This window comes from Lytechinus variegatus, chromosome 8, assembly GCF_018143015.1.
Source record: "Lytechinus variegatus isolate NC3 chromosome 8, Lvar_3.0, whole genome shotgun sequence".
Classification (NCBI taxonomy): Eukaryota; Metazoa; Echinodermata; class Echinoidea; order Temnopleuroida; family Toxopneustidae; genus Lytechinus; species Lytechinus variegatus.
In genome coordinates, this window is record NC_054747.1 from 11,439,286 (window position 1) to 11,451,936 (window position 12,651).

Genomic DNA, 12,651 nt, shown 5'->3' on the forward strand with positions numbered 1-12,651 from the left:
TCATTAATAAATTCCAACAAACCTTGAGTGTTTGAATACCCCTTTCTACATTTTCATGTAGGTAGACCTATATCAAATATTTCAGCTCTTTTCATGCGCATTAAAGGGGTCATCCAGGCTAAAAAAATATGTTCTGAACAGATAATAATCTGAAAAAATAAAATACTGTAAATATGATCAAAATCGAACAAGGAATAACGAAGTTATGCCATTTTAAAGATTTGCATTATTTTAGGGGAACAGTTTGGTCTATGCATATCTTCATGAATATCTAAAGAGTTGATTGATGGTGTACATACATGTAACCCCACTTGTTCTTTTGTATTCTATTGCATGAAATTATTTTTTTTTATTCAATCTATATCCTCTTTATTTGAAAGTGTGCTTAAAATGTCTGTATTTTATATTGGAATGACACATTTTCAGCTAGCGCTTTGCACTCGCTGCGCATCAGTTCCTTAGCAAGACACCCATCCTTTTTATGATTACAAAAAGTTAATAGAATGTCCCGTTTTGGGTTCTAAACTTCAAAAAGCGCACGTTTTACCTTTTCAATAATTGTTTATTGGATATATATCTTGTTCTCAAATTAAAACGTCCAAAAATGATTGTTTTCAGATCAAAACTTAACAAATTTACAGTCGCATCAATTAAGATACCCATCCTTGTAATTGGTACAAACACTGTTTAGAATGTCAAGGTTTCAGTCAGAATACTAAAAAAAAATCAGCTAGCACTTTGTACTCACATTAATAGTTTATTCAGATATCCTCCTGATCATTACAAAAATGCTTAGAATCTCAAGTTTTCAGGTAAGGCTATACACAAGTTTTAGCTCGCGCTTTGCGCTCACATTTTTGATCGGTAAAATAACCCTCCTCATCATTGCTCATGAGTCATTGCAAATAGTTTTCCGTTCTGTTTCCTTGTCCATGAAAGTTTTATTGTTTCTCCTTATTCCCTCTCTTTCCACCGTTTCTGCCGACTTCAGCATTAGACAAAGCCATGTCAAATGTTCTGGAACTAGAATCGTACTATCAATCTCAGCAAAGTACATCAAAGAAGTGTATTAACTTCCGTAACAATAATTGTTACGGAAGTTAATGCACTTTATATAGCAAAGGAAGTTAAAATTATTAAGTTCTAAAGAAGAAGCCAATATTCAAAATTTGTAGTATGAGTTATTTAAAATTCCAAAAGCATTAAATATCGTATATAATTAGCGGGAAATTGTTTTCGCTGGCAATTTTCCCTCTTTACAAAGTGATGTCGAAAATAAGGTGTGTAATAATAATTTTACAAGGATGAATAGCTATAATTTTTATGGGTGAGTAGGTGGAGAGTACATTATATGATTTATATCTATATGATCCGGAGTGATTCACTATAGCACAAATTTGTAGCATATTCAAGAAAAAATGTTACGGAAGTTAATGCGTTACGAAAGTTAATGTCTTTATGCTTTAAGGTCCAACCTGGTCCTTATGTAGCAGCCCTAACTTTGCAAACTGTATTATGAAAGGTGTCTCTTATTCTATATAATGCTGAATTCTCAACAGAACTGCTAAAGTGCATATCTTCTTAAGATGCGTTACGGATGTTAAATCTGTTTAGTCATACATTTCATTTTGTAAGAATAGTCCTTTATTTTCGTGTAAAACAGGAAACACATATGATAATTCCCTATCAATTATTCATTATTGATTATCACTCTACTTTCAGACACATTATCATGTTATATAATTCAGTTTGAAAGGGAGAAAAAACTTGTGGCAGTATTCGTTACGGAGGTTAAAATAAATTTGGGACAAAGTTAAAAGTGAAATTAATCACAAAGTGATCATCAAAAACTAGGATAAGCGCAGTATGTCAGACGTTTACACCATGCTGCCCTCACCAAACATCAATGTAGGTAAGAAATACAGAGTACTTATAAAAGAGAATGATAGTAAAATCTAAAACTGACCCGAGACAAGGTCTATTCTAACAAAAAGCAAAAATAAAAGGCTTTTGTAATAAAATTAGAGCTTTACAAGTCACTGGTCGCATATGCTTTGTAAAACTAGTCTATTATTGTCATTTTCTTGATAAAAATTTTGTAGAAAATGTTCATGGTTGTGAAGCTAGCGGCCATAAGATAGTCGAGACACGTTTTTTGTGAATTGTATCATTTTTTTTTAGAATGATCCATATATATATATATATATATATATATATATATATATATATATATATATATATATATATATATATATATATATATATATATGTATATATATATATATATACGATGAAATAACAAAGTATGTCACCCGTCACGGAAAGAAAATAATAATTGATTTGATTTTATTGTTTACTTCTGCAATTACATCATTCGTATATAATACATTTTCCATAACATAACAAACATAGTATATTGATAACTTTTTTGGCATGAATCATAACTAAATGTACTAAAATTATCATTACAAACAAAACTGATCTCATACCAGATTAGCTAACATTTACAATTTGCAGGAGAAAATACATTAATACAGCAGAATCGATATACAGTACATTTAATGAAAAACAGCAGTAATGTAATTTGAGCAATGAAGATGGAGATGATAAGGATGAAGATGATGGTGAAATGGTGAAGATGAAGGCGATGGAGACGATGATGATGATGGTGATGATGCTTTAAAGTTGACACATCGACACAGAAATTTTACTTCAAATATTCTGATATCAACATAGATTTAACGTTTGCCTTAAATGAGTAAAGAGACGTGGATCTTTTTATAGATTCTGGTAGAGAGTTCCACAAATCAGGACCATGGTGTCTTATGGATCTCTGCGCAATAAGCAATTTGGGTTGATTAAATGGAAATTAGAAGAGTTCCGCGTAGGGTATGAATGGATAGATGTGTTCATAGTATAAAAATTGTGAAATGAAGGTGGGAGCATGTTATTTACGTATTTGAACATACGCAGTAAGCTTTGAAATGAATTCATGTCAAAAATAGTTAGAGTCTTTAGTTTATGGAATAATGGATTTGTGTGTGATAAATATTGCGAATTAGTACAAATTCGAATTGTTTTTTTCTGTAATAAGTATATTGTATTAATTTTAGTTTTTGCACACGTTGCCCAAACTATATTGCAGTACGATATATACGGCAATATAGTAAAACAAGTGTAGTATGAGGAATTATGTTTTTCAGTTTGTAAAGTACACCTACGTTTCTGGAGATGTTATTAGATATACAACGTATATGATCATTCCAATTTAAATTTTCATCTATTGTGACACCTAAAAACTTTGTTTCTTTTTTCCTTTTGAGAGGAATATTATCTATGCTTATGTCGTACGGAAACTCAGTAATATGTGAACTTGTATGCTTAAAATACATAAAGTTTGTTTTGTCTATATTAAGTGAGAGCCTATTACATTTAAACCACAAAGATAGTTTAGGTAATTCACGATTAAATGTATCTACTAAAGTTTCTAAGCTAGTGTTTGAACACAAAATATTTGTGTCATCGGCAAATAATACAAATGATAATAAAGGCGTTACAGTAGTCAAATCGTTAATATATATAAGGAAAAGTAAGGGGCCAAGGATCGATCCTCGTGGAACTCCGCATTTTATTGACTGAAAGTTAGAAGAAATATTATTGTGAGTGACATATTGTTTTCTATCAGACAAATAACTCTCAAACCATGATAGTGTGATTCCCGAATTCCATAATTTTCAAGTTTTTAAAGTAAAATCTGGTGGTCAAGAGTGTCGAATGCATTGCTTAGGTCCATGAATACTCCTATTATGTGTTTTTTTTATTTGTCATTGTATTTGTAATTTTATCGTATATTTGTATCAAAGCCTGATCAGTTGAATGCCCTTTCCTGAATCCATACTGGTTTGAATTTATAAAATGAAAAGTATCTAGGAACTTATAAAGTCTTTTGTAAATAATCTTCTGTAATATTTTGGATATGCTGGGGAGAATAGAAATAGGCCTATAATTTGTTATTTCGTGTTGATTGTCTTTTTTTTTAAACAGGATTTACTTTGCAATTTTTAGGGAATCTGGACATTTACCGGTGCTGATCGACAGATTAAAAATATGACACTGGAGAGACAATATAATGTATGATCTGCTTAAGAAGGAAAGTACTAATTCTATCATATCCCTGTGATTTGATGGATTTGAGATTTTTTGTTATTTCAATTATTTCCTGAACATTTGTGGGGTTAAAGAATAGGGAAGAATTGATGGGTGTGGGGAGAAATTTTGCAAAACTTTGGTTATCAAACTTTTTCGTCCCTCCTTGTGATTTGTCTAACGATGCTTTTGTCAAAATTTTCTTCAAATTAGGAGCTTGTCTTTTGCTTGCAACATAATTAGTTTGATTAAATACCCTTTTAAGGTTAGCATCATTATTCAAAAGGGACATTGACCGTTTTATAGAATTTGAAAAGTCTCCATTATTCGGATTATATGTAGATACGAAAACAATATTATTCAATTGATCAATCTTCTTCCTTGTTTGTCTTAGAATTTTTTTGTTCTATAGAACGTGCTTTCTGTATGCCAGCTTCGATAAGTTCCTTCGGATATTCCAAAGGATAAGCATTGATTCTAATTCTTTTAATCTTTAAAAACAATGATAATAAAAAAATATTCAAATTGAAAGATTCATTTTCATGCACATCTCGGAATTTGATTTATTGCATGACCTGCAACGGATGTGGAAAACAATATATTGGAGAAACAGGAGGTATTCTGAGGAATAGAATGACCCTCCACCGTTAACACATAAGAGAGAAAAAATATCAAATTCTAAATGTATTATATTACAGATGTTGTGCATAATTTAGACCGAGAATCGCTTTGAACTGTAGAATAATCAACTGATGGGAGGTAAACGTATACTATACGAGTGTTATTTCATTTGTGAATTCCTGGCATTGAATTAGCTTTCTAACCACATATAAATCCAGTGTCACATCTAAAAATACGGCGACACGACATATGCTCCTGCGACCTTTACTCCTGTCTTGAGATTTCAGAGGGCACAGGGTTATACTTAGGATTGTATTAGGGTCGTATTCTGAAGTCAGGTTTAACTTAGACCACGGTCTAACTCTGTGCTAAAATTATGGGAAGCCAAAAGTGTCAAAATTTTTAGTAAGTTGTATGTTTCTAATTTTTCACTGTGCTCTTTCCTGGTTCATCGATGGTGAAGACAATCATCTATTTATACCTCCTAGACAATTATGAATGATTTGATAGCAGAATGAGCTGAAGTATGATATCTCTATTGTCAGTGATTATGTAACGATTGGCTGTCCATAGTTAAACCACAACTTTAAACCTGAGTTTAAGTTAAACCCGACTTCAGAATACGGGCCTTAGAGTTTATGATTTAGAATATTATAAAGATTATCAATATGGATCATTTAGTCTAGCAGGTTAGGTTTATGTTTGATTAAACTGGTAGATTTTCCATTTGTGCAATTGTCGCCAGAGAAAATGTCAAGGAACCCCAATTTCAAGATCGTTTTTGTTGGATTATCATCTAGACTTCATTTGCCATTATATTTTAAGCATTTGGTAATCAACATAAACAGACATCTGAATAGTTACATTCCTCTAGTAAAAATGGTTATATTTCTCATAATTTGCTAAATCTTAGTATGATGGTACAAGTATATTATCTTTCAATTATACATGTGTTTGTTATTCAAATGTAATGGTGTATTATACAGTGTCTGATATAATGAAAAGAAGTGCTATTCAGTCAGCAGCACCTATATCATGTATAATGTGGATTAAACGGCCTAATAATCTGAGGGCTATCACATGAACTTCCACCTTTCTGAAATCTTTAAAAACGCACTTGTTCTCATGTTAGATTATTTTGTTTAGGAAGGGTATGTTACAACTTTTTGTTAATTTTGCATTTATTATACTTGTATTATACAGTTATCTCTGAACAGATATATCAATACATTAATGATTTCATGCAGTATGTGAAAAAAAACCCATCATGCTTCGCAATACTTGCTATTTATTGGTTAATGTTTCGTGGTGAAAGAATGTTTGAAGGGTTGTTCTCAATTGAAATATTGTTAGGGGGGGGGGGGGGGGCTCAGACTTCACATCCATAATAATAATAATGATAATAAGAATAACATCAATGATAATGATAATACTGATAAAACATGTATTAAAATAATAATACTAATAATATTAGTAATAATAATGATAATAGGGATAAGAATATTATTATCAAAAATAATAATGATAAATAAGACTAATGATGATAATAATAATCTGAATCCTCCCCTGAATGTAACACACTTGACAATATTATTTGCCAAAATTACTTATATTCAAAGTGCTCCATGAGACAGATGTTTAGTATCACATATACTGTAGCTGTATGGTTATTTTCTTCACTACTTGTCATTGTAATGATGATGATGGTGATAACGATGATGATGGTAAAGACTGTGGTGACGATGATGATAATGACGGTAATGGTCATGATGATGATTATAATGATATGATGGTATTGCTGATAAGGCTGATGATGATGATGGTAATTATTATGATAGGGTGGTGGTGGTGATGATGGTGATGATAATGATGACATGGTGGCGATGATGATGGTGGTGATGATGGTGATGACGATGAGGATAATGATTGTGATGATGATATGGTGGTGATGATGAAGATGATATGGTGATGATGATGACGGTGATGTTAATGATGACGGTGTTGATGGTATGGTAGAGATAATGATGATGATGGTTATGATTATGATGATACGGTGATGTTGATGAAAATGATGATGAGGATATGGTGATGATGTTGATGGTGGTGATGATAATGGTGGTGATGATGATCGTGATGATGGTGGTGATGGTGGTGATGATGATGGTAATGATGATGATGGTGATGACAATATGGTGATGATGAAAATGAGGATGATATGATAATGATGATTTGGAGATGATGTTGATGATGATGATGGTGATGATAGCGCAGCAAATACCTGATCTCATCAAGGCACTGAATGAATCTGGATTTGTGGAATTAGTTGATGATTTCTTCCCACCTGGAGGGGGTAAGGTAGCCTAACATAAGTCCTAAAATACATGTAAAGCTAGACCCCTTTAAAATGATGCAATTTGATATTTTTATTGTAAAAGTCGATTACTGGAAGTGCTCTAAGCGATTGAGGATAAAATCTCTTTGGGAGGGGAGAGGGAAGGGTCACGCATGTTTTTTTCTCGTTGATCCTAATCCTGATCCTAGTCCTAATCCTTTAAGTACAGTTTAAAACATGAAAAATCCTTTATCTAAAAAATACAGATATTTGAAAAATTTCTTTTCCTTTTTTATCACCAAGATATAGAACACAAAAGATTCCCAAATTTAAAAACCATGCAAACAGGTTTTATATATATTTTAAAATTTCTTACAATTCTACTGTAAGTTCCTTTAATCACTTCATTTGATTAGATTCTTCAGGGTGATTCATAATACCTTAAACGTATTAAAATTGCACTCAATTAAGAGTGTTGGTATACTTGACTGATTTCCTGCATTTTCAATCCCCTAGGTATATAAAGCCAAATAAAATAAAATCGTTAAATCAATTCTGTTGAGATATCAATATGTTATTTTTGTAGGAACTTCTGTATTGTATCCATAAGTCAATAATACATTAACATGTACACATGTAGTAACAAAGATATTAAATGAATGCATGTTTAATTGTAAAAATGAGGGATCCACTAAAAAGCATTGCTTGTAGAGCGTGGATCCCAAAACGTAAGCTCAAAACGTTAATGGCAGATGGGATTGATAGTGAATGAAGACTGAGAGCAATAAATGAAGTTTCAATCAGGAATGAAGCACTTGCATCACCTACTGGCTAGCCGGTGTTACCCCAGTGTTTTTAGAGAGATTTCCAATATTAGGGCAGCGAAGTTAAATTCACAACGGAAAGCAAGTCATTATAACACTCTTAGGACAATTATTACTTCTTTTTGTTTGTTTGTTTTATTTTTATTTCTGCGTTCACGAGACATTATAGAAATATTTACATTGTTTGAAATATGCAACGTAATCCATAATGTATACAAAATAAACATAATACGTAATTAGAAAAAATGGTGTTGGCATATACTTCACATTTTAATGATATTAAAAAACAACATTAACAAATGATCACAGGAGAGTGGATAAGATTGTAATTGATGGCGGCCTTCTTTTGAGGGAATCGTCAGATTATACAAGTTTTAATTCTCACCCATAACGAATATCCTGAAAAAAAATCTATAACCTGAAAAAGAATGTTAAAATGTTGACAGTTAGAGGTAACCACTATCATAACCCCCCCTCTCGGTCCCTTCGTTACCCTGGCTTTACCCTATTGCATTGTTTTTCTTCGAATTGTCAGGAAAGTTTGCAGCACTTATAATATTGCGTTCTATGGTAAAATTATCAATGTTTTTATTGTTGTTTTATCCTTTATACTTGATTTTATCTAGTCGCAACCCCTGCAGTGAATGCAGGAAACCCTTCTACTGCAGCTTCGAATGCGGACAAAGCACTGTAAGTATTATTCTAATCCATGAATGTGACATTATTTTTCCTTCTCATTCATAACAAGGTATCATATCTTTCATTGGGGTTTGCCCAGTAGAAACTTTAATGAAATATTTTCACTCTGCCATAGCAATGCAAAATAATGAATACATTGCAAAATAAAGGTCTGAAAATTAATATGATAAATATAGATTAAGTGTACTTACATTCGATGCTGACATTTTTAATGCAATCGTCAGGGATGAATATGATACATCTGCATATATTTCTATTCCTAACGAGTTGCCAACGTTTTATTTTTTGTCGTCTCACCTGCATAGCAGATTATTACTATAGTTATTCAAATACTATTCTAGGATTAAAAAGGTGATATGTTAAACACTGAAATGAAAGATAAGATATTTTGATGTTGGAATTATATGTTTAAGAACAGGATTTCTTTCGGAGTGAAAAATATTCCGTGAATGGCGCGAAAAAACGAACCTTCGTGAAAAGCTAGCAAATCCTCGACAAAATAAATGTATTAATTCCCCAAGGCCTAATTTTTAAAAGGTGAATATAACATGACAAAAACAAACAAAGTTTGACAATGGGACGTCCAGAGATTGTTATTGAAGGTCAAAAGTCGCCAGATTGTGTATGTTTACTTCGAAATTTTTAGTTTTGGCAAATCCAAGAAAAGTGCACGTCAATATTAAAATTTATTAGTATATTGCATAGATATAATGTGCCAAACTTGTATGATATTGAGGATATAGGATAGATTAACCGTTTTTTAAAACAAATTTCACTTTTTTAATCGAAGTATTTTCTTGTTTTATCTTCGTAGATTGTCCTGTTTAGGTGAGACCCCTCGTAATGGGCTGAGGCTTTTTGAATGATATAATCTTCGTCGATAGCTCTTTAATATGAATTTACAATCACTAAATTCATATAGAATTATAACTAACAGAAATAGAAACATTAGCAAAATTTGAATTCTAACTTGAGCTGGAAACACAAGGTATCAGGGGCAAAAACATACTCCTGTGTTAACATGGTTGAAGTGGCACTTTAAAAAATCATACAAAATAAGGATGACATTCGAGGGTTAAATGTTTGCTACCAGTGAAACGGATAAATGTCTGACATTCCATACCTGACCAGAAAAGTGTACCTTGACCTGATCATTTCAAAAATAAATCGGCATTTATGAAGACGTACTACGCCTGACAGGATCAAATTCATCACTTGAGAGAGTAATATGGCCCTACTCCTTCCGCCAGTAAAAAAATAGTTCCAAAGTGGTGATATATCTTCCCAAGTTGGAAAAAAGAAGTTATTTTTAGTTACCCTTCCTAGAATCAGTGTTAGATTGTCAATCATATTCATTCAATTTTGTCAATCAGCAATATCAAATTTAAAAATTGAGAATTGAATGAATATATTTTGCCTGCCAGTTGTAATTATGCCCGTGTAAACACAATAAATGTTTACTAAACCTTTTGAATGCTAAATGATACTAGAGGGTGTCGATCGTAATTTGCATAACTGACCCATTTTCAGTATTTGCATAACTGACCCATTTTCAATATTTTTAGATTAGCTTTAATTCTCCTTTGTTTGTATTTTAGGTCAACGAAGAGAAAGGTTACACCAGGAGAAATAATCAAGCTATCCAAACTCCTACCTCACGGGAAGTACAACGAGCTAGGTGTACATTTGGGTTTTGACTTCAACTACATGCAGACGAAATTGAAGAAACATTTAAATGACACAAACGAAGCAATTGAACATATATTAAATGAATGGGCTGATAAACGTGAAGGTGGATTTATTGACGATCTAGATAAGGCTCTGGATAAGGCAGAAGTGGGAGCTCTCATTGATAAATATAAAAACTAATTAGCACGTTATTCGTGAACAATTTGCAACAAGTTAGTTTGACACTACGTCTGAGGAAAAGATGTTAAAGGAGAGATAATTTGCACTATTACACCTTTGAGTTCGAGTCCTGTCTTTTCTGTGAGTGGTGTTAGCAACAGCATGACGTCGCCGTTGTTCAGGCCGCTAGCAATCGCTTTCTGAAGACAAGAAAATGGTTCAAGCATTGTCTAGAAAAGGGTTATGCATATGAAATAAAGCAATTTCGTTCTTAATAATGTTTCCACTACCCGATTCTTTGGTGTCCTTATTGACGACAAAGGATCCTGGAAGCCTCGTATCGATAATATATGTAAAACTATTTCTAGAAACATTGGAATTATTGATAAACTCAAACATTTTCTCCCTTCTCGCCCTTTGTTAACATTATATTACACCCTTATCCTATCATATATTTAGCAATTTTGGTCTTAATAATGTTCTCCCTTCGTTCTTAATAATGTTCTCTCTTTCGTATTTAATAATTTTCTCCCTTCCCGTACTTTGTTAGCATTACATTACACCCTTATCCTACCATATATAAAGCAATTTCATTCCTAATAATGTTTCCACTACCAGATTCTTTGGTGTCCTTATTGACGATAAAGGATCCTGGAAGCCTCATATCGATAGTATATGTAAAACAATTTCTAGAAACATTGGAATTGTTAATAAACTCAAACATTGTTAACATTATATGATACCATTATCCTACCATATATTAATTATGGAATAAAAACAGCTAAATAGAATATTACTTCTCCAGATAAAAAGCTCTGAGAACAATTTCTCAAACACACTTTAGATCACATACTGATATCTTATTTTTTTTTAGAAAATAACATTCTTAAAGTAAGTGACAGATATCTTTTCGAACTTAAACAATTTATGTTCATATTAAGCAAGGACGATCTCCCCACTATTTTCTCAAATATGTTTCATAAAAATGCATCAGTACACTGCTACCCAACAAGGCAACGACAGTAACTTTATTTGAAAAAAAAAACTCATTTGTCTTCTCCGGGTCTGCCTACTTGAACTCTCTTCCTCAAGTTTTCAAAGAATCTCCTACTGTAAATATTTTTAAACGCAAAGTAACTGAAAAAAGTTAATTCTGCAATACTCGTTGCAAACATGTCAAGCTGAATAACTTTTAATGTAATTATAGTTCAATTACTAATCTAAGTACCGGCTCCTGCTGCCCGCCTTCTTCCTTTCTACTTAGTGTACTGCACTCCTCTGTTTTCTGCCCCCCCCCCCCCCCCCCCCCCTCTCTTATAATATTGTAAAACTCAATATTTTCCCACACGATCCATCAGTTATACGTTTTTGTCAAGTGCAAAAAAATTGTTTGTATTTATTTTAAAACAAAATTACTATCACGACCCAATATTTATTTGTTGTAATTTTGTAATGTTACTAAGATAGGGGGTTGCCTCTTGTACAACCTTTGCTTTTTTCGGCAAGTCCCTCCGTTTTACTTTTCAATACAAATGTCATTTGAGATGACTTTATATATCTAATTAATGGTGTTCCTTAAATCTATGATTATGTTATACATGTATATGTTATATCATATTTTGTCTTGCAATATTTTCAACCTTGTTATATCACGTTTCTCATATTATGTCCAATTGTGAAACGGAAATAAGTAAATCAAATCAAATCATTTGCCGAAGCATGATTTATTTTGCTTGGTAATAGCTATCATGGCTATTACTTGTGCTACTGAAAAGCAGTTGCTTGCCAGCGATTGCTACTAATTTGTTTCTCTTTGATAGATTTATACATTCGGCTTTTGGTTTGCATTTATTAGGAAGAAAACATGGACATGTAGGCTATGATACACCATGGGGTGCTCTCCCAGGTGCATAAACATGACTAAAAACGCAAACGTCTTGATCAAGCAAACGATGAAGCTGCTCTGACGGAGCTTGAAAAAAAAACACAAGCAAATGTTTAAATGCACAAGCGAAATACTCGCTTTATGTATACGCTTCTCACCAATAACTTACTCGTCAAGGAAATTATGCAGTCAGCGATTGCTTGAACTTCATTTGAATGCATACGGAATCATCCAAAAGCCTAGCAAAAGCAATTGCTTCGTTTTATGCATCTGGCCTATTGTTTTATACGATATTA

The 12,651-nt window shown here is 32.4% G+C and overlaps 1 protein-coding gene across 1 annotated transcript; it reads left to right on the forward strand.

Moving 5' to 3' along the window:
* Positions 1–7,844: 7,844 nt before the first annotated feature.
* On the forward strand, positions 7,845–11,203 carry LOC121420649. The gene is made up of 3 exons (XM_041615313.1): positions 7,845–7,863; positions 8,550–8,613; positions 10,221–11,203. Exons 1-3 carry the CDS (start codon positions 7,845–7,847, stop codon positions 10,489–10,491), a joined length of 354 nt encoding a protein of 117 aa, XP_041471247.1. The 3' UTR covers positions 10,492–11,203.
* The last annotated feature ends 1,448 nt before the right edge of the window (positions 11,204–12,651 follow it).